Consider the following 22,904-nt stretch of genomic DNA (forward strand, 5'->3'; position numbering starts at 1 on the left):
TACTAACTTCAAGGGTGCCTGGGAAATGTAATGAAATTGTGTCTAGGAGGAAGAAGAAGCAGGTTTAGTGAACCTACCATAGTGTCTGTCATAGTCTCTGAAGTCATTGCACATCAGTGATTTGGAGCCAAGTGATCTGCAGTGATTTGGAGATCTTCTAGGGCATATGGTCCCACATAGTCTACCTTGCTGAACACGATGGTGATGATGATGATGACCGGAGGGCTGTTGATCCATTAAAGTTCCTAACAGGTCAGTGAGCTCACCACCAAAACTTATTCAGTTATCTTGCTTTTTAAAAATCTATAGATGAGTGAGTATATAAATTGGTGAAATCCTTCCTTTGCCATGGAAATAAATTAATAGTAAAAAGTCACTAGCATGATCCTCATACCTTCATCCCGAATTAACACACTGCCCATGAGTTCAGCAATTCTTTGCCTAGAGAGGCAATATAGTGTAGTGGCCATTAACAGAGTGTAAAACTACGCCTGGGTTCAAATTCTGTCATAGACTAGCTGTATTAATTAAGACTCCTTAATTATGAGGAACAGAGACAAATGAGCTAGTTTATGCTGATAAGGGGCATTTGTTATAAGGATAAAGGGGTATCTTCTGGAAATCAAGAGTAGGAAAACAGCTAGAGCTCAAGAAGGGATGGAAGGCTATCATGAATGTTTTCCCATCTCTGCTTCTTTCTTTGCAGAAGATTTATCCTCATTTTCTCTGCCCCTATCTTTTTTTCACCATATTATTGCAATCTGCCTCCCCAAGGCTGTCTAGTCTATGTGTTCCAGCCACAAGCAGGGACTTGCAGTCTCTGAATTCCAATTTCAAATTTCTAGGAGAAAGAACCTGATTGGTTCAGCTTGGATCACGTGCTCATGGATGATCCCAATCAATAATGAAAAAAGAAGCAAGATTCTGTCCAAAAATAGCTTCCAGAGGCCAGGTCCTATAAATGTAGGTTCAGTTTTTTGAGGGTGTGAGGGAGGGAGAGAGAAAGAGAGAGACTCTGCTCACAGATGTCTTATTCCTGAGCCTTAAATTCCTTGTCTATAAAATGGAGATAATACCAGCCAACCCCCCCCCCCAAAAAAAAAATACCAGCCAACCCAAAGGGTTATTCTGAGGATTACATGAGACACTGTATACAAAATCTTGTGTAGTACCTTGCACAAAGAAGGTATTCAATAAATGATTAATCAATGGATGGATAGAAAGTAACAATACATCACTGCTTTTATCAGAGGCTATAAGCATTAAGAGATAAGTTTGATTAAGGAGGTAGAAGCTCTGATATAAAGGTGATTGGCTTTCAGTTTTATGCAACATTTTTCATGCTACAATCCGGAAAACATGAAGTTGTTATGCATAAAACCGTGAGGATCTTGAACCCTGATGTAGGTATGCAGGCTTGCCAAATTCTGCATTTGAGCTTTGAAAGAATTTATGGAAGAGCAAATAAGCCTATTACAATAAGAAATTATTGTTCCTAGCTCATATGCTCTAATGTGCAATGGGTCAAGCAGATGATGGTTTTATAAAAACAATTAATTCTCTGGTTTCCTACCTGTTATGGATTGCAAGTTCCTGCCCAGAGGCAATCTTTGCCACCATGTTTATTACTCCAATAATAGGAGTTGAAACTCCTCCAAACCCTATGCTGAACACTATTTGGCTAACACGCACAGGGTATAACATAGATTTCAATCCCACTACGACTGCCAGTGCCACACACAGGGCATCACTATATTTCTCCTGGGTCAGAGAAATGGTTCCTGTGCTCATCCTTTTCTCACCCCACTACCGCAGACCTCTCCAGGCTTGCCCCTCACAGAACAAATAAACCTCAGACTCCTCAACTTAACATTCTGACCCTTTAAGATCTGGTCCCAGAATATTTTCTAATGTTATTTCTCATCACTCTTCAGTCAATTCTAATAGCCTCCTTTCTGTCTTCTAAACACTCTTCAGTGTTTGCATTGATTACGCTGCTCATGGTTTTATCTCTAACTGCAGTATTCTACCTATTTCTCTCTTTTTTGAGGTCTTGTCCATCTCAACTCAGACTTCAACCTCTCCACAAAGCTTTCTGTAATGACTTTAGGTAGCAATTGTTCTCCTCACCTGTGCAGACACTCATTACCTACTGTGGCAAGTCAGTTGTTTGTATCAGTTGTCAAGAATGGCAATAAAGAATTCATCTATTAAAAATGTATAGTTAATCCAAAGTAGGTTATGGTAAACTCTGAGAACAGACAGAAGGATTCTTGACACAAAAGGGCATCTCTAAGGAAAAACTTACTTGTAACCTTGAAACAAATGATCATTTACTTCCAGAAAATTTAACTCTTGTGGGATAGATGAGACGGGGGAATAAAAAGCATAGTCCAAGTCTCATTTTAGTTAGGGTTAAAGGAGTGAGAGTAGAGAAGCTAATGAATAAAAACATCTATTTTGGCTGGGATTATATTTTCATATCAATAAATAAATACAGCGTTTCTAAAAAAAATATTTTATTTATTTGAGAGAGAGAGAGCACATGCAGGGAGAGCAACAGGCAGAGGGAGAAGCAGGATCCCCACTGAGCACGGAGCCTGATGTGGGACTTGATCCCAGGACCCTGGGATCATGATCTGAGCTGAAGTCAGGAGCTTAACTGACTGAGCCACCCAGGCGTCCCAAGAAAAATGTAGCTTATACTATGACTCCATTATCAGCAAAAAACCGTGTAGTCCTCCTACTAATTAATAGAAGGAAGAAAAAATTTTAAAAACTTGATCAAACTTGGGGCCCCTGGGTGGCTCAGTGGATTAAGCCGCTGCCTTTGGCTCAGGTCATGATCTCAGGGTCCTGGGATCGAGCCCTCATCAGGCTCTCTGCTCGGCAGGGAGCCTGCTTTCCCTTCTCTCTCTGCCTGATTCTCTGACTACTTGTGATCTCTCTCTCTGTCAAATAAATAAATAAAATCTTAAAAAAAAAAAAACTTGATCAAACTAGCGAAAAGAAGAAAACAAAGAATGGCAATAAAAGGTAATAAATAGTATGTGTAAAAATATTATGAAAGGAATAAAACTAAGCATATCCATAACAATCAGTGTAATAAGTTATCTCATCAAATGACAAAGGATCACAAATTGGGAGAAAAATCAAAATAAAGAAAAATGCCCCCAAAATGATTTTTAAAATAGTTAACAATAATGGCATAGAAGCTAGCCAGTTAGAAGAGATGTTTGTTATAAATAGCTGGCAATGGTGTGTCAGCAAATACCAGCTTCTTGCTAACCCTGTCAGAGGAAGATCAAAAAGTGTACAAGACATATGAAACCAAACAATAACAAGGAGATAGAATTAATATCAAATAGAGTAGAACTCAGAGCAAAAGATTCAATAAGACAGAAAAGGGCATTTTGAATGATAAAAAGAAAATACAACTTCCACAAAGGCTGATGTACCAATCAAAATAGGATTGAACTGCATAAGACAAAAACTCTTAGAAATAGGAGGAGAATTTGATAAAAGCACAATCAAAACCATATTGGTTCTTTCCAATTTGGGGCTATTTGATTATTATAAATAAATCTGCTATAGACTTTCAAGTAAATAAATTTTTTATAGGCATATGTTTTTATATGTCATGGGCAAATCAGAGTGGAGTTGCTGGGTCATATGATAAGAATATGGTTCACTTTATAACAAACTATCAAACTGTTTTCCAGAGTGGCTGTACATTTTGTAGTTTCACCAGCAATGCCCGAGTTCCAGTTGTTCCATTTCTTTCCCAACACTTGATATTGTCCGTGTTTTTTATTTTAGCCACTCTAGTGAATATGGTAACAACATGAGGTTTTTGTAAAGATTGAATGAGATAATATTTTAGAGCACTTAGTCTAGTATCCGGCAACTTAAGCACTTAATAAATATTAGCTATCAGAATTACCAGGTAGCAGACAAGAGATTAATAAGAAGGCAATAAAAAAGGAATGTCTATAATTTTTTTTTTAAGAGAGAGAGCCAGTGAGCAGGGTAGGGGTGGGGAGGAGCAGAAAGAGAATCTGAAGCAGGTTCCTCACCCAGTGCAGAGGACATCACAGAGCTTGATCTCACCGCCCTGAGATCTTGACCTGATTCGAAACCAAGAGTCAGACATTTAACTGACAGAGCCACCCAGGTGCCCCAAGAATGTCTATAAATTATTAGGAAAAGGACTGAATAATCCTTTTCCTAATAATCCTAGAGATAATGAAACAAATAGTCACTTTGTAGAAATTATAACTAGGCAATAAAAATATGAAAAGATTCTCACCCTTACTAATGGTCAGGAAAGTAAAAATTATAATAACAATGAAGTGTTGTTTCCCAACTGATTAATAAAAATAATGAGACTGATAGCATAAGTGTTTTATAAGTGTAAAAAGAGGAACATTTTTGTATACCAGTGATGGGAATATAAACTGCTATAACTTTGAAAAAAAGAATTGGCCATTATCTATTAAAATCTTAAATATGGATATATTTAATTTGACACTTCTACTTCTAGGCCTTCTGTCTTTCCTCAGTAAAAGCATAAGAACGTGGTGATGTAGTTCATAATAGAAACAATGAAAACTCTCCTGGTCACCCATTAATGGTAGAAGGAAGGAATAAATTTCATACAAGTTTACTAGGAAATACTGTGCAACTAGAAAGGAAAGAAATAGGTCTATATGTATTGTCTGGGGGAATTTCAAACGATATATTGCTAAGCAAGTCCCAGAACAATATTTATGGTATGATCCTATTAGTGGGAATGACCTTCATGGGCCTCAAACTCAGATGTGCAAAAAATATATGATAATTGCCTTTTTAAAACACTTTTAAAATTTTTTAATAAACATATAATGTAATATTAGCCCCAGGGGTACAGGTCTGTGAATCGCCAGGTTTGCACACTTCACAGCACTCACCATAGCACATACCCTCCCCAATGTCCATAACCCCACCACCCTCTTCCTACCCCCCTCTCCCCAGCAACCCTCAGTTTGTTTTGTGAAATTAAGAGTCTCTTATGGTTTGTCTCCCTCCCGATCCCATCTTGTTTCATTTATTTTTTTCCTACTCCCCAAATCCCCCACGTTGCATCTCCACTTCCTCATATCAGGGATATCATTTGATAGTTGTCTTCCTCTGATTGACTTATTTCGCTAAGCATAATACCCTCTAGTTCCATCCACGTCGTCGTAAATAATTGCCTTTATTTTTATATGGCTGAACCGATGTTATATCTTGAGGAGACACAAGCCTTGAAGTATGTGAGTGGGACAGGCACTGGGCAGTTTTCCCTTGGTCATTATCTGCTGCTGTGTCCTTCCCTCTAGACTGTCAGGTCCCTTGGGTCTGCCAGCAACTGGTGTCACCCAGCTGATTACAGATCATAGCACAGGGGAAAACATTCTGCTGCTCACTGAGGAACACTGAGGGCCATAAAGACTCCGAGCGTGTGCCACAGTCCTATTCTACAGTGCTTTTCCTTTGAGATATTTACTCATTCAAAAGCAATGAGGTGTGAAAAGGAGTAAACAGAAAAGCAGAAAGCAGCCCCTGAACAAAGCCTGGAAGGCAATAAAAAAGGAATGTCTATAATTTTTTACAGAGACAGCATGCAAAAATGATCTAAGGATACCAAATGCTATGGACTGCATGTTTGCAGACCCACAAATTCGTATGTTGAAATCTTCATCTCTGATATAATGATATTGGAACTGGGACTTCGGGAAGGTAATTAGATCACGAGGGAAGAGCCTTCCTGTTGGGGTTAATACCCTTATAAGAAGAGACTGAGAGAGTGTGCTCCTTTTCCTCATTGCCACGATACAATAAGACAGCCATCTGGAAACCAGGAAAGGCCCTTCACCAAGAACCCAACCATGCCAGCTCCCTGACCTTAGACTTCTAGCCTCCAGAACTGTGAGAAGTAAATGTTTGTTGTTTCAACCACCCAATCTGTGGGATATTTGTAGCCTTAACAAAAACACCAAGGCATGCAGGACTTGAGGGGCTTGGAAGCTTGAGGGAAGGAAAGTGCAGAGAAGTGAGTCCTTGAGGCTTTTGCAAGTTCCTAAGCAGCCTCAAACAAAAGCAGCTGATAGGAGGCTGAGAAGCTCATTGAGCTTACCGTTCCATCTTACACTTGACAGATAAAAATTAGAGTTCAGGGCCTTCTAAGGAGAAGAGACACTAGTCGATAATCCAGATCTTCCATGGGGCCCCAAAGGGCTATGCTCCAGACATAGGGTATATATGACTATACTCCAGACATAGTGAAATTGGGAATTCCTTGTCTTGGTGACCCTCTTCAAAGACCTTCAACCCAAAGAGTTTGTATCTTTTCTGCTACAGTCAAAATTCACTTTGAAAGTGTTCTTCCAAGTCTGTTGTTCAGACTTGATAGACAAAACCATATTCTTTTGATTCTCTCTTCGTTTCTGTTGCAATAACTTGTGGGTAACCAGTGTCGAATGTGATTTGGAACAGAGTAAAGCCATCAGTTTTAAAGAGGAAAAAAATAATTGCACAAAAATATAAATTCTTGGGGCACCTGGGTGGCTCAGTGGGTTAAAGCCTCTGCCTTCGGCTCGGGTCATGATCTCAGGGTCTTGGGATCGAGCCCCACATCGGGCTCTCTGCTCAGCGGGGAATCTGCTTCCTCCTCTCTCTCTGCCTGTCTCTCTGCCTACTTGTCATCTCTGTCTGTCAAGTAAATAAATAAAATCTAAAAAAAATATATATATATATAAATTCTTATGTGTTAGATGGAGATGATAAAACCTAATGTGTAAAGCTGTTGGGATAGAAATAATGAATGTGAAGTATGTAAATCAGTGTCTAGCACACAGTAGGACTGCAGTATATTATAACTCTACCACTCTTATGATTCACTCTTTACAAATTGTCTCATTGAGACTGAAGAGAAGTGTTTATTTCAAGCTCAGCCAAGCATGTGTTTGGAAAGGCAGGACACTATAGTTGATTCTCAAAGTCTACCTTTTACAGCTACTATTTGACATTTTGGACAGTCATCTATGATCAGCGTTTTTCTGGAAGCAGACCTTTGAGGTCGTAGCAGTGTTGAGTTCAGCGGAAGGTTGGTGAAAGAATCAGAAAGGATTAAAATAAAGCCTCCTCATTCTCAGTTCAGCCTTCCCAGAAACTAAGGGGCTTTAGAAAGTAAAGCTGAAGGTTCGAAAGCTATTTTCAGCATTAAATAAAGCTTTGCAGAAACCAAAAGCTTGTCACACTAGCTAAAATAAGAGGTCAACTTTCTTCAGGCTGGAGTACACCATTTCTGTGTTAACATTGTTTAGCTCATGTTGGTCAATAGCTTTGATGGCTTGTTGATGACATTGGAATTTCTAGGATGCAGTCGGTGGGTAACATGTTCTTACAGACACACATTTGGTGGTTTCAGTACCCCAATGGAACATGTCAGGAACAGTCATGGCATTGGACACAAGTATCACAGCACAACAGCTGGTGTTAGGCCAGTAACTGCTGACTTAACTTTCTCCTCATTATTATAATTAGTGCCACAGCCATGGCAATGACTCATATGATTACACAATTCATCATGCTAAATAGAAGTGACATTATTGATCATTAAACAATAACTGCCCAAGCAAAATCATTAATTGAATGGCTAAACTTTTTCTTTATAAATTTTGTTTACTTGGAAGATGCACTTTTTCAAAACCTGGAATTCATGGAAGAGAGAATAGGGCTTGGGAATCAAGACTTGGGAAATGACTTACTTGAAGCACAAAGACTTTGAGTGGTGGTGGTTCTAAGGAGAAAGATGTGCTGAGAAGGCTTGAAGAATAGGTGGCATATGAACCAGGCAGCGGGGAATACCTCTGATTTAGATATTGGTGGGTAAAGAGTACTCCAGGAGGAGGTAGCTGCTAGAACAGAAGTAAGGGGGAGCAAGGTGAGAGCAGTATCCTCAGTTACCAAGTGGGAGAGGTCAGCATCAATGCATTCATGGTCTTCCTGTCTCAGAGAAGAAAGTCTATGAAATATGTATTCACCATACCCTTTCTTGATGAGCAGAAATTGCAGATATCTTGAAGGATAACTGTGAGATTGTTAAACTCAAAGCAAGTTAAGAGTATATGATATTTCCTATTCTGTACCTTTTACTTATTTCTAAGGCATCTATTACATTGAGCTGTTAAGAATAGAAACTATAAAGCTACAATAAAATCAATAAAAAAGGAACAAAAATAATATGCAACATGTTGATGTGTCATTTATTTTTATATATATCACACACATACACATTCATGCTTGGTCAAAACTTGTTGGTTAAAACTCTGTCACAAACTACTGATGTTTATATTTGTTCCAAGAAAAACATAAGATTTAATCCACATGCAGTTCTATAACTTTGGGTTAAATACATTCAGTGTTAAGATTTGGTTTTAGTCTTTCTTCTTAAGCTTTCCAATATCCTAACAACCAAGTGGCTGTTTTAATCTTATAAAAAAGATCACTGTTGTCTGCAGGTTTTAAGTATAGAACATGCACTGTGATCCGTTGTGGCAACCAAAGAGTCTAGAGCTGAGAGTCATTATGGGCTCATCTTTTCTGCTTTACCAATCTTGGGGTGGTTTTGCCTGTTGGGACTCACCATGTACTGTCCCTATGAGTCAGAGAGGGTTGTGAGCAAATCTGCTCTGGGGTTCCCAAGGAACCAAGACCATCTGGAAAAGCTGTGTGGTATCAGATCCCAGGCCCTGTCAGGACATCCAGGGCAGAGACACCCAGGGGTTTTCATGAGTCTGCATGACGTTTCACTAATAACAATAGTGAGTCAAGAGGTTCCATGACTGGCATGGGTTATTGAATGAGATTCAAATATGAGTCATGTTTGGTTAATGCAATCTATGTTTCCTATACTTGGTAATCCTTAATGCTCTGGTATTGTGATGTACTGTTAATGTATTTAAGCTCAAACACCTCAAAATTTGATAATAGCATTCATTCACTTTCTTCATAATGATTAATAAATGGGTCCAAGTCTGCTGAGTAGTACTTCTACTTCTACACAATGGAAGTCAGACAGGTAGTTACAGAACTCTGGCTTTCTAGTTCTTTTTTTTTTTTTTTTTTTTTTTTGCTAAAATTCTCCATCAGAGTGATGGTATTTGGTATTTGGTCCGTGAGTTACACGCTAAATGCCTGTGTCCCACAGTCACTTTATCCCTGAACTGCATGTCCTGCTCACGTCTCTTGTCAGTTCTCCCTCTAATCCCTTTCTCATTATAACCCCCCACTACCATTTAAGGTAAAGAAAAGGAGAATGGGAGACTTATACCAAAAATCAGAGAATAGTGGTAACTAGACAACAGATGTTTCCAGTTAACTTGGAATTAAGTGGATCTTTTTTGTTTTCATGTCTTGTTGAAGGTGAATTAACCCACTTTTTGGCTCGTTTTGGTCTTGAAATTATGAGAAGTTTCTAAACGCAACATGAATTCTCACTCTGTAGACCTGTAACTATACGGGTAGATAGGAAAGACTATTGGGCAAAATGAGATTGAGTCTAGCCTTACCATGTAATTTTTTATTTTATTGACTTTGATATTCCTTCATTTTGTTGATGTTTCTCTAAATACTCCAGTCCTGCAAGCCTAACTAAACAAGAGCATCTGAGTGTCGATTTTTTAACAGGGTACAAGATCAGTGGCGTAGGCCAGCTCACCACATAGCTCAGTTCCGTCCCGAAGTTCCTGTTAGTGAGGTCCCAAGAATGCCAATTTGCCAAATGTGTAGACGATGCAAAACTCTGAGCAAGAGCTAACACATCAGAAAGAAAAGGCAACACTGTGGAGATGGCAACGAGCAGAAACAAGAGCCAGACATGAACAAACATGAACAAAATTACAATTAAAAAGCATGAAAGAACAAAGAGGTATTTAGGTTTGAAATTTTCTGTAATCTCAAAAAAAAAAAATCAATTGTTCAAGTAGACGCTTGTCTCTTCAGCAGTTCATTTGACCTTCAGACTTCTATTAATGACAACCCAACCTATCCAACAGTGTGACAGAGCTCTTACACATTTCAAGTGATCTGAGGCTGCATTATTGGAATTTTGATGGATTAGGGTAGGTAAGGGTCCCACTGGACTTTCCTTATCAGTCCATACCTGGAGCTGGGAGTGAGGGAGGTGGGTGAGAAATCTGCTATTAAGAGAATTGCTTGTTTTCACTCTTTCTGCTTTGGTGACTGGCATTTAGTACAGTTTTATAGTTTGGATTTCCAATGGATATTTGCTCCAAACAGCTAGTGCCTTCCTCATATGATGGTCCCTGAAAACACGTAATATCATGCTTTCCCTCAAAATTTTTCTTTTCTTATTAAAAAAAAAACCAAGCAAACAAAAACTCTTATGTTAGAAAAGCATGAACCATTAACTATTACTAGTGTAACTAGTGTAACTAGTGAACTAGTGTTACTAGTTCAATGTACTGACCCAGTGCAATACAACAGGAAACGCCCAATTTATCCTTTTGCATCATGACCTTTGGTTATGCTTGGTCAGGACTGCCACCCCCACCCCTGCCGTCCCCCACCATGCCTTGAGAAAATATCAGACCAATCTCAAAACTTACAAGTTTGAGGTGATATAAGTTTAGTGAGGTACAATTTAAAATTTCAATCTCACATTCATTTCAAAGATTCTTCTCCAAGCTAGGCCTGTTTTACATGCAATGGGAAATGGCTGGGGGAGAAAAGGGTATGTATAGTCTCTGTTTCCCTCTTCTTCCCCCTCTCCTATGTGGTTTCTTGGAGGTTTCTTTCTTTGCATACCAACAACAAAAGACTTCGGACTCGGGACTTCTGTCCTAGGGAGCTGAGAGCAACCCTGCAGGCCATTCCTTGCTTCCTTTATAGAATGTGGGGTACGATGTATTTTCCTTAGCTTGGGGGTTTAACTGGAATCCTGAGATAATAAGAAAAATCCCATTCAATATCCTGTCATACGGTATATAGATCAGTAAGCAAGATTTCAGAAATGCAAATATATTGTTCCAATTTGATAGCCTCTTTACTAATTCTAATCTATTATCAATTATTTCTTATTTTGTCCAGGATTTTCATCTTGGCTTGGTACGAGCCAAGAACTTAGAGTTCATTAATTACCAAGAACTTTCTCTCTATGCTAGCTTCAGTGCTCAGCACGCACATCATGTATCTTCCAGTCTCTCACTTTCTTCTTCTCTTTTTAAAGATTTTATTTATTTGAGAGAGAGGGTGCCCATAAGCTGGGGTGGGAGAAGGGGAAGAGGGAGAGGGAGCTGGATGTGGGGCCTGATCCCAGGACCCTGGGATCATGACCGGAGCGGAAGGCAGATGCTTAACTGACAGAGCCACCCAGGCACCCCGCAGGAGTAGGGTTTCTAGTGAAATGAAGGAAATTCTGTCCTTTGAGTAAGAAAACCATTCTTGTGATTAAAAAATGATCACACTTGGGGCGCCTGGGTGGCTCAGTGGGTTAAAGCCTCTGCCTTCGGCTCAGGTCATGATCCCAGGGTCCTGTGATCGAGCCCCGCATCGGGCTCTCTGCTTCGCAGGGAGCCTGCTTCCTCTTCTCTCTCTCTGCCTGCCTCTCTGCTTACTTGTGATCTCTCTCTGTCAAATAAATAAATAAATAATCTTAAAAAAGAAAAAAAAGAAAGAAGTGTGTTTTTTTAAAAATAATGTATCGCACTCAACTGCCTTATTGTTCCCCCCATTGTTCAGCTTTCTTCAAGCATCATGTTGTAGGAAGGCATTTTTTCCTTTACAAGAGGAAAGTGAGAGGGGTGCCTGGTGGCTCAGTCGGTTAAGCATTTGCCTTCCGTTCGGGTCAAGATCCCAGGGTCCTGGGATCCAGCCTCATGACCAGCTCTCTGCTCAGAGGAGAGCCTGCTTCTCTCTCGCTCTCTGCCTTCCATTTCCCCTGTTTGTGCACATGCTCACTCTCTTTCTCTCTGTGTGTCAAATAAATAAATACAGTCTTTTAAAAAAAATGTTAGAAACCCTGCTGCTACATGAATGTTTAGTGTCTCCCTGCTTCCAGAAAGTTCTTTCTGGGGAGCAAAGTTTGTGTTCTTGGCACCATCACTGATTTGTTATAAAACCTGGACGATCTCTAAGGTCCTTTCCAACATTAGAATTATGTAATTGCATATACTCTGGTAATTACTGGAAGTTTTAAAAAGTCCCCAACTCAACTCCAATACTTCTCCTGGTTTGTAAAGAAACTCCAATCCTCTCTTCATTTCTGTCACACTCATCTTGGGAAAGCAAAGGTTTTTAAAAACAGGTGTCAGGGGGGTGCCTGGGTGGCTCAGTCGGTTAAGCCGCTGCCTTCGGCTCAGGTCATGATCTCGGGGTCCTGGGATCGAGCCCCATGTCGGGCTGTCTCCTCAGCGGGGAGCCTGCTTCCCTTCCTCTCTCTGCCTGCCTTTCTGCCTACTTGTGATCTCTGTCTGTCAAATAAATAAATAAAAATTCTTAAAAAAAAAAAAAAAACAGGTGTCAGGTCTTCTTCCTTCTTCTGAGTAAGAGCTGGGCTTTGGAGGCAGTTCCATAGAATCACACAGCTTCTATTGGAGGGTCTTCTGGCAGACAGGCAGACAGATGACTTTAAGGTGACAGGGTGATTAGACATGTAAGCCCCTGTCTGGACACATCTCTGTTTTGTGTCAGGAGACTCATGAAGAGAAACTTGGGCCTCATCTTGGTTGACTGATACATATGTCTATTGAACCCGATAGGCCAACTGAACCTTGAAGCTGGACAGGGAAGATGCCTCTCTTTAGGAAAAACCATATTGGACAAAGGATATTTGCAGGGTAGGTGGAATTAGAAACCATAACAGGAGGAAGCAGAGGTTCAAAGTGTGGCATGAGGTTGTTCTGGAATCCAGTGGGGCCCTGTCTTTCCCCAGGAACACTTGTGTGCTCTGAGAAGGGGAGAGATGTAATAAGTGAGTCCAGAGAGGCCCATGCCATTCTGCCAGGTAAATCTGAAAGAACCATGCCAGGAGGAGTCCTACACCTTCTTCTTTGCCTTTGCCTGCCACCATGAAGAGAGCGAAACTCTGAGAGTCTGGCAAGAGAGGAAAAATGGGGAATCACAGGAATTCAGAGACGGGAAGAATTATCGAAATTTTCAGGCTGTCCTCTGGAGAAGGCAGCCACCCTGGGGACTGCCGAGGTGTAGGGGTACAGGCCACTAAGTGGGAATCTGAGCAGAGTTTCACCAGTGTTGGGGACTGGATCAGGAGGCTACAGCCCCAGGGGGCAGAGGGAGCAGAAGAGTCAAAGGCGTAATTCAGATTATAAAACCTGCCTCTTTTCTGGGCAGGCTCCTAGATACAGTGTTTGAGTGCACTCAGATCCTGACATTTAACAGGTGGAGGGAGACAGATTTTGCAAACTAAAAGCCAAGGGAACTTCCCTGCAACACGAGAGGGGTGGGGGGCTGGGGAACATTCACAGGACTCCCATGTTAATAAAACCTGACAGTGTCTAAAAGGCTCACACTTCTGTGTATGTGTGTATGTGTGTGTTCATTCTATGATCACTAAAACATAGTTAAAATTTACTGAACATTCAGTTTCTACGGTTACCTGCCTTAGAGCTATACCAGTATTTCACACTGAAACTTTGAAAATTGTACCTTTGAAAATTCAGTTAAATGCAATTTAACCAATGTTTATTCAGGAATGATTACACAGAGAACACAGAGGAACACAGAGGAAGTATTGAAACAGTAATAGTTAATATTTATTGAAGATTTACTATGTACCACATACTGCATCTTCATGACCACCTTATGCATGAAGTACTATCATTATCATCCTAGTTTTATAGGTAAGAAAACCGAGGTTCAGGAAGATGAAGCAAATCCCCCAGGATCACACAGCTAATTACTGGCAGAGCAGGGACCCAAACCGCGAAGCATCTGACTGCAAAGAGAAAGCTCTCAGCTTCCATACAAAGAACTTGTAGTGTATATCGGCAAAATACTCAGATGAAAACCCCACACGGTGACCTTGGTTTCTATCCCTTATTTTACCCCTTACTTATTTTATTGTGCAAAGTAAGGTGTTAAATATCGTATTCGTGCAGCTCACTCTGAAAACCTGCTATGAACATCAGGGTCAACCCTGTCAAATATAAAAAGGCACTTCGCTAACTCTGATGCCCAAACTCTAGTGCATTCCTCAAGATGCCTCCAGAAAGCTAATGATTTTTGTTCCACTGAGGAATAAAACTGTCGACAGAGGAGAATATTCTTTTTTCCCATTATGGAAGTGGGCTGGGACTATGGCGAAGTCCATGAGGAAGCGGTAGGCCACGCTCATTACAGTTTAACAAGCTTGGAGCCCAAGAGGCGAAGGAGCCAGAGGAGTAGGGGTCAGAAGGCACAGGGGATGCTGAATGGGCCAGATGGGCGAATCACACCGCGGACAAAGAACTCTCCCCTTCAACTGCTGGGCCACTGCCCTGACCTCCCAACAAACACCCAGGGCACAAATTGGTTCCCCCTTATCAGCTGCTTAGCTCAGCAGCTGCTACCATGAATTTCTGTTTCCGCGTCCTGCTTTTTACGAACAGTTGCCTTTTTGTCTAACTTTTGTGTGAGGAGGGAGGAGGCCGACGGGCCAGGAGCATAATGGAGAGATGGCGCGGTCACTGTTCAGAGGACTGAGGGCCTGAATGGAGTGTTTCAAGAGGGGCAGAAAATAGATTTTTTTTTTCTTTTTCTTAAACAACCTCTGGGAAATCCGGAGGCCTAGAGAACACATATGAAGTGCTGGTTATTCATTCTCTCCCCAGTCACTCCGATCAAGGGCATTTTCTTCTTGGGATTTCTGTTGCGGGGCGGAAGCAGTGGGCATGTGTGAATGGATTATAGATTGTTTGTGCCGAAACCAGCCATGAAAATAAGAGCTGGCCCGTAGGCCAGGCTTGGAAGGGAGCAGACCTGTCGAGGATTAGTGCGGAAATAAGTGAGAATCAGGCAGGGAGTCTGATGAGAAAGAAATACTGTACACTCTATCCTTCTCTCTGGAAGCAATTACGTGTGGTACCACAACTCCTTGGGTAGAAACCTGAATGGGTTTATTAACAAGGGTTTCAAAGTGTTTTTGTGATAACAGGATACGGGATAATGGAGTCTGGTGGCCGCATCTATGAGAAAAGTGGATACTTCAAAGATACCCATTTCTTGTGAAAATTAGGTATTAAAAATTATGGCAGTGCAACAGAAGAGCAGGGAAACGGAATGCAATGAAATAGAAAAATAAGAAACATGTTTTCTTTTCTTCTCTTACCCAACAAAATTACTGTTTGATTTCCCCCTGTGGCATTTTCAGAATATCAGGGAACTGTTTATGCCCACTGGATCGGAGAGAGGGAAAATCAGTCACCCTGGAAACGACCCCAAAGGAGGGGTCAGTGTCTCCGTGGCCCCTCTCCTCCACATCCATTTCTAACTCATACCCTCTGCACTACTTTGGCCTTCCCCATTCATGTGGATCAAACGTGGTCCAGTGGGTATTTGTTGCAAAGAACCCTGGGCTAGGTGTGGTGTAAGATACAAGGCTGATGAGTTAACAATGAGGATGATCACTGGGGATCAGCTGACCTCGGTACATTTGGAGCTCACCGGTACCAGGCCTTGCTAAGCACTTCCCAAACAGAAGCCCTTAGTATCCTGACAGGGCCTCTGGAGCCTGGGCTAAATCCTGGTTTACTTCAGAGAGTTATTTGACTTCTCCAGGTTTTATTCTGTCATCTGTAAAATGGAGACAATAATGGTACCCGTATCAAGCAGGGTCCAGTCAGGATTTAACAGAAAGAACTGGTTTCACGGGTACTTCAGGGCTGAATGAGAAGGAAGGGAGTTTTGAAGCAATCACAGAGGGTAGCCTCAGTAAGCAGCTCCCACCTCTAAGGCTGGAGGAACCAAGGGAAGAGGCCTGGACGGCTAAGAAGCTAGACCTGTAGAGGAGAAGACCCCTGAAGTTTATGGGGGCCTGTGAAGCTTGTTATAGAATGTGGGAGGACAGTGGAGGCTGCATCTGCTGCTGATGCTGGGGGGTTGGGGAGTGAGGGGATACTGAAAGGCAAAAAAAAAAAAAAGCAAACCCAGAGAAAGGAGGCAATGCCCCACTCTGGCCTTCCATCTCTCTCTCTCTCTCTCTCTTGCCCCCTATTGGCAGAAATTAATAGGAAACTTGAATCCAAAGAACTGCTTTACAGAGTCCAAGCACCGGCCATACACCAGAGGATAAAAAAGTAGATCTAGAGCCAAGAGAAATAGTTTAAAAACAAGCTCAGTATTTTATAAAAATATGATGGCATTACATGAGTTGATACTTATAAAGCACTAGAACAGTGCCTGGCATGTGGATGTACATTATAATGTGCTTTTAAAAAAACAAATAAATACATTAATCCGCCAAAAACCAATGTAGGAAGTCATATTAGAATCCCAGTTTTATTCACGAAGATGACGGGGCTTACGGAGGTCACATAAAGTGCCCAGGGTTATACAAGCTCGTCATTGGTGAAGTCAAGACTGTCTGAATGCGAAGCTGTTGCTTTTACTTCTCTGAGCCCCTTTGAGGTGCGGAAAAGACAAGCACATAAGTCAATTACTTCACAGAGAGACAGACTATAAAAGTGCAATAGGACAGCTGCAAATAACAGACTTTGGGGAGCATGCGGAAGACAGAAAAGCGGGCTGGGCAATCTGGGCACACTTACCTGCTGGTGGATGTGGTGTTTGAGTGGAGCCGGGGAGAAAGGACAGGGTCTAACTGGCAAGTACCAGAAGCAGAAGAAACTACTTGAGCTAAGTCCCAGAGTGCAGGCATGCGTGCCAAGTCTGAGGACTGGGACAAAAATGTTCCTGATCATTCTCCTTTGGCATAAACAGTAGAGCTGAAGTATCTCTGAATATAATATAAATTCTATTAAATATAATAGAATTTAATGGGAATTAAAGAGTTCTTTTAGGGCAACCATGAACATGAAATGTTGTGTAGAATATTACACATTTGTGAAACAATGGGATTAGCCAAAAATTAATGAATTTTTAATGCACCTCCATTTTTTAAACGCATACGTAGAGACATTAAGATCCGCCTACAAAAGACAAATGGTCTTGTTTCAAGACCATTGGGCTAAAACTCTTAATTTGAAGCTATTACGATATCCTTTCAGCGGTACAACAATTTGGTTTCAATCAAGTCCACTTCTTGGACGGTTATGCACATATTTGGTTCACTTCCATTTTATTTAATTCAACAAACTGAATGCATTCTTGGTGCCAGGCGCTATCTCAGGTATTGAACATGCAAAGAATTGCAAATGGTGGTTCCAGCCCTCAAGGAGCTCAATCCAGTAGGGTAATGGATAGCTATGCAAATCTTGGGAATCCAAAATGGAAAAGCAAAGGTACTAAGTGCATTGGGAATATGGAAAGTGGCCAGGGAGGATGGGAATGGAATTTCTTTCCAGCCACCCCAGGAAGCAGCATCACAACCATGGCAGTAAATGAGACGTGCAGGGAGAGAGGCCAAAACAAATTATGGAAACTCATTAGTTTTATCTAGTGCTGGACTAGATCACAGCACTGGCTAGCTAAGGAAGCCAGAGTTGTAGGGAGTTGGAATAAGTTCTGGAAAGTTTCTATGACTTGAACCTTGTCTCTGTATCCTATGGTTAGCTGTAAAATTAAAGAAATTGTCCTAAAAGCAGAGATGGAAACCGTGCATGCCAATAGTAAGAGCTAACGGTGTCTGAGCATCCACTCTATGCCAAACACTTTAATATAAAATGAGTATTATATCTAGACATGCAGTTTTTTAGTCCCCAAGAACCCATTTTCCCCTTCTTCCTTGTAGTAGAATATGTGCCTTTCCCATTACAGACAATATTTTCCAGGCTTCCCTGTAGTTTGACAGTGACTTAGTTTTCATCAATAGAATGTGAGTAAAAGTCACATAGGTAACTTACACGTCACTTCCCCAAAGAAGTGCCCTTCACTTCCTTTTTCCCCCTTTCCACTGGCTGGGAAGCCCATGTGTTTTCAGTGCTTCTGGGCACAGTAGGACACCTGGAGAAAGGACATGGGCTCCTGAACAGCTCTGTGGCAGAGAGCCCTCACCTCCTCTTGCTACTGCCTTCTGCTGCTAGGACCTCTCCTTTCCTGCGGCCAAAGATCAAAACACACGAAAGAAAGACAACATTGCTAGAATTATGTCTGAGTTAAGAAAGGAGAGGCCACAGATGGGGACATGTGAGAGACTCTCATAATATGTGAACTGTACATGCTTCAGTGAATAGATTATATAAAAATTATATTGGCTTGTTTGGAGCTTTTGTTGTTTCCGTCCTGGCTTCCAGTACAGTTTCGAGTGACTGAGGTTTACCTATTAAGTGTTCTCCAGGTGAGAGAAAGGTCATTGTATCAAGCCAGGCAGACTCATTCAACAAACAGGTTTTGACCATTTGCTGTGTGTCAGGAATCAAAGACGAAAATACACCCTGACACACAATTTCACCTCTCAAGATTTGTTGACTAGTGGGATGATGTGTACATATAAAAACAGTATTGAGAGGAAAGTATCAACCCAAACTGTTTGTTTGTTTGTTTGTTTAAATCATGTATTGGCTTACGTAAATCTGCAGTTCAAGGGTTCACCATGTCTGCCACTGCCCCTGCCTAGATTCAGGATCCTCTCCTCTCCCTCAGGAAGAATCTCCTTCAGTCTTCTTTACAGTCCAATCTTTATGAAAGTGGCTGTCCCTTTCCTTCATTCACCCAACTATCAGTTGGACAAAATTATACAAAATTCACTTCTCAGCTCACACCCTGAGCTGAGAAGTGAAGATACAGACGTTTACAGGCAAAGAGCCTTTCCACATGAAACTTACATCCTAGATGGAGACAGACAATAAATAATTAGAGAAATGAGCTAATGACTGGCTCTGGCAAGTTCTGTGAGGGGAAAAATCCTTCTCTCTATAGTCCCTTGTGGAGGCTGACATTGGATGAAGTGGAAGAAAGGCCTTCAGTTGACAGTTTTGTGGAGACCAGAGAGAATGAACACTGTAAGTAGAGGTGACAGCAAGTACAAAGGTCCTGGGGTGGGAAGAAATTGGATGGGGTGGAAACACAGGAAGGAGCAAGTGTGGTTAGAGTGCAGTGAGAGAGAAAGTGGGATAGGGTTCATCCTATCTTCAGATTCACCCGAAGAAGTTTATCTTCTTCAGGTTCACCCGAAGAAGTTCATCTTCTTCAGGTTCACCCGAAGAAGTTGCAGAAGACAGGCTGTGGGATAACCTATAGACATCCAAAAGAGTTTGGATTTTATTCTACATACAATGAAATGTTTGCTTTAAAAGGAATCTCCTGGCTACTATGTGGGCAAAGTATAAAGTTAAATTCAGGACTAGATGGACCTCAAATCCTTGTCTGTCCACAGCAGTCCATGCCTGGGCTCCACAAGGTACGCAGGAGCCCTTTTGGTAACTGTAGATCCTGTATCAGTGATGTCCCATAGAACTTCCCGCAAAGATGTAAATGTTCCCTATCTGTGCAATCCAATCCCAAGCTGCTAGACAGGGGCTCTTGAGCACGTGAAATGAGGCTAGGTGTGACTGAGGAAATGGATTTTTAAAATTTTATTCCATTTAAATTATTTAAATTTATAGATCCACATGTGGCTAATGGCTATTGTACTGTGCCGTGCAAAGCAACACTGGGTGTCTGGGGATTTCAGCTTTGAAACCCAAAGCCAGGGCCTTCCCGCAAAGGTGAGTGAGCAGAGGGCATATTACTCCCTAAACGCTAACACCCTCTGTGCGTTCAGCTTGTCAAGATGGAGACGATCAGGAGGCATTCTGAGCTTCATTTTGCCCCTGGGGAGGCACGTGCACAGGGTTAAGAGGCGCCCCACGGGCGTCCTCAGGGGAAGTCCCGCACTGCGAACAAAGGTTTGGGGACCTCTCTTTCCAGAACGAATAAGCCCTGCGCTCTCGCGGCCGCGGGTGCGGTGCAGCCATTGGCAGGAGGAGAACATCGGACCGCAGCGCCTTGCCCCGCCTGCGACACCCGCTCCGGGCGCAGGACAGGTGGGCTGGGGAAGGAAGGATCCGCGAGCCGCCGAGCGACGTTGGAGGTTCGGGGCCCCTCGCTGAGCAGTTGCCTCTTCCTCGCGGGGATGGGGGCGGGGGTGGCGCGGGCGGTCACCCGCACCGGATCTGCTTCCCGGGCTTGCTTTCGCTTTGGCGGGGGCTTGGCTAGGCCTGCGCACCGCAAGCTAGCGGAGAGAGCCGCGCAGGTGGCGGCCGAGGACGGGCGGAGGCTGGTGCCTTTCGCCCTTCAGGACCCGCTGCCTTCTGCCCGAGGAGGCGTCCCGGGCTCTGACTCCGTGCCCTGAAGCGCGCGTGGCTCCTGGTTGGCCGTCAGGCACCCCTGACCTTGGTTTCTCCCCGGTGCCAGGTCTGCGCAAGGACCATGGGCGCCACGCTGGGCACGGGCGCGCGGCTGGCGCTCCTTCGGAGCCAGGCCTGCGGCGGCGTCCCGCGCTGGACGCCCTCCGCGTCCTCCCGCGGCTGCCACTCCAAATCCGGCCCGGCTCGCTCCGTGCCCCTGAAGAAGCGCGGATACGATGTCACCAGAAACCCGCATCTCAACAAGGTAACGGTCCCGGAGGGTAGGGTGGTCCTAGCCGCTGCCCTGTGGCGGGCCGGGAGGGGCGCCCCGCCTCCTGGGTCTGGGCTGGATCCTCCCAGGCGCCCTTCCAGAGGTTTTCCATTTTTGTCCTGCAGAGAGGCTTCGCGTTTGTCGGTTTGGCTCCCTCCCCTCCTTGCTCTTCTGCGCGGAAAGCGGTGACCGGTAGTGCAGGGCGCCTCATCGCTTCCACAAGAACAATAAAGACTGGTTACGGTCCTCTGACCAGTCTGACCTGTGGTGGGAGCTCCGCCTGAGGTTAGCCAATTCTGTTGGTCGCGGGTAGTTCATTTAGCCTCTGTCAAGCACGTTTTCTTATCTGTAAATGAGAGACAGTTGCCCCTGGTGTGTAGTGAGATTTAGAGAGAAAATGGAGGCAGAGTTCTTAGCATAGGACCTGACACCCAGGGAGAACAAATGTCAGCTACGGTTATAACTGTTATTCTGAGAAAAAGATCATTTTTGAGAGCTGGGGGGAAAAGGAAGGCTAGAATTACAGAACTTATAGACCTTAATGGCCATCAAAGATCCTAATTCAAACCTCTCCTTTTATAGATGAGAAAACAAAACAAGGAAAACTAGCTCAAGGTCACCAGCTAGTTAGTTCTGGCCCTGCCACTGGAATCCAGAGCGTGGTGCTGAAGATTCTGGGAGTAGAGTTTAGTATTACTGGAGTTAAAGCCCTGGAAGCAAAGAGACCTTGATTTAAGGCCTGTCTCCCCACACCTCCTCAAATTAACTTGGGCATCTCATTTAATACCTACTTCTACGTAGATATTTAGGTTCAGCTTTCTCCTGCCTAACATGGATATAGTGACAGAACCACCATTCTTACCTCATCTGGTTATTGTGACAATCAAATGAATTACTAAACTTGAAATACTATTTTAAGATATATAGAGTGCTTGATTAATAGGTAATCACTACAAAATAAAATTTTTAATAATTTCTTTGTCTCAGAATTGTGAAATGCAAGTGAGAAAACACATGTGGAAAGGTTTTTTTGAGAAATAATAATATTATACAGATGCTAAGTATTAGGATTATTTTCTACAGAATTAATAGAAGAAGCTAAGGGGAAAAAAAAATCTTTCAACCTCTGCTTATTGCATTACTCCTTGGTCCCCCCCCCCCCCAAAAGACTGTAAATCTTTTGTATATTACTACTTTGGGATATTTAAAGTGTCTTATGAATTGTAATTGCTTTGGTAGCAAACTGGCTTGACCAACAGATAGCTTTTACTAAATATGTAGAGAAAGGATTGCAGGCAAGGCTTGACCCTGCAGTGCAGATGGCATCTCTAAGGATGCAGGTTCTCTCTGGCTCTCTGTTCTGCTTCTTCAATGTCAGCTTCGTCCTCAGGCTTCAGGCAGTGGAGTCTTTCACCTCAATGCTGGCATAATCTCCTATCTCCTTTTCCCACACCGCACTGTGCCAAGATAGAAAGACATTTTCTTTGGGAAAGGAGGATACTTTCTGAAGCCTCAGAGATCATTGACTCTGATTGAATTCCCTTCCTATTCTCAAACCAATTTTCCTAATTTAAGCCAGTCAGGGCTCACCCCTGAAATTAAAGAGAAAGTTTAAGGTAGGACCACTCCAGCTGGTTTAGAGTAAGAGGATGGGATTCCTCCACAGCAAATCTGTGTCCTGTCATCAGACAAAGAAGGGGTTGGTACTGGAAAGCAAAACAATAAATTCCCACTACAGACTCCAGGGGTTTTGATAATACTTGCCTTAGAAGTACTGGCATATTATCAATCACCACTTACTGCTTTGGGACTAGTTTAAAAAAAATAAAGGAAGGGCTTGAATGTCTTCTTTTCTAGCCCTAAGTTTGGGGCTCCTTAAAAACACTTTTCCCTTGTCCCTGATATAATTTTTTCCCCTCCTAAATAGTAAAAGTGGGATGTTGTCTGTAAATCTAGGGGATGGGACCCTTTTGTAATGTTCCAAAATCTTTGTATGTCCCTGAAGTCCGTTGATGCTGGTCTGGGGTGAGGCGGGTATCTGGGGTGATGGAGAGGGCTGGAGGAGGAGCAGTGGAAGGAGAAGCAGGGCAGGGAGCTGCTGAGGACGCCCTTCACTTCCCTCTGGAGCGTCCCTCTTGCTGTTCGGC

At 42.6% G+C, this 22,904-nt stretch overlaps 1 protein-coding gene across 3 annotated transcripts in view; it reads left to right on the forward strand.

Moving 5' to 3' along the window:
- Positions 1 to 19,912: 19,912 nt before the first annotated feature.
- Positions 19,913 to 22,904, forward strand: part of ME3 (malic enzyme 3) — a 219,662-nt gene continuing 216,670 nt past the window's right edge. Inside the window, exons 1-2 of one of the 3 annotated variants that reach the window (XM_082749016.1) lie at positions 19,913 to 20,183; positions 20,554 to 20,751. In XM_082749016.1, the coding sequence (XP_082605142.1) occupies positions 20,569 to 20,751 (183 nt within the window). In that variant the 5' untranslated portion in view covers positions 19,913 to 20,183; positions 20,554 to 20,568. Of the gene's footprint in view, positions 20,231 to 20,553; positions 20,752 to 22,904 lie in introns of all 3 variants that reach the window. The other 2 variants (XM_082749015.1, XM_082749017.1) reach the window with 2 other exon arrangements.

The sequence above is a fragment of the Mustela nivalis genome (assembly GCF_964662115.1).
Source record: "Mustela nivalis genome assembly, chromosome: 9".
In the NCBI taxonomy this organism is placed as follows: Eukaryota; Metazoa; Chordata; class Mammalia; order Carnivora; family Mustelidae; genus Mustela; species Mustela nivalis.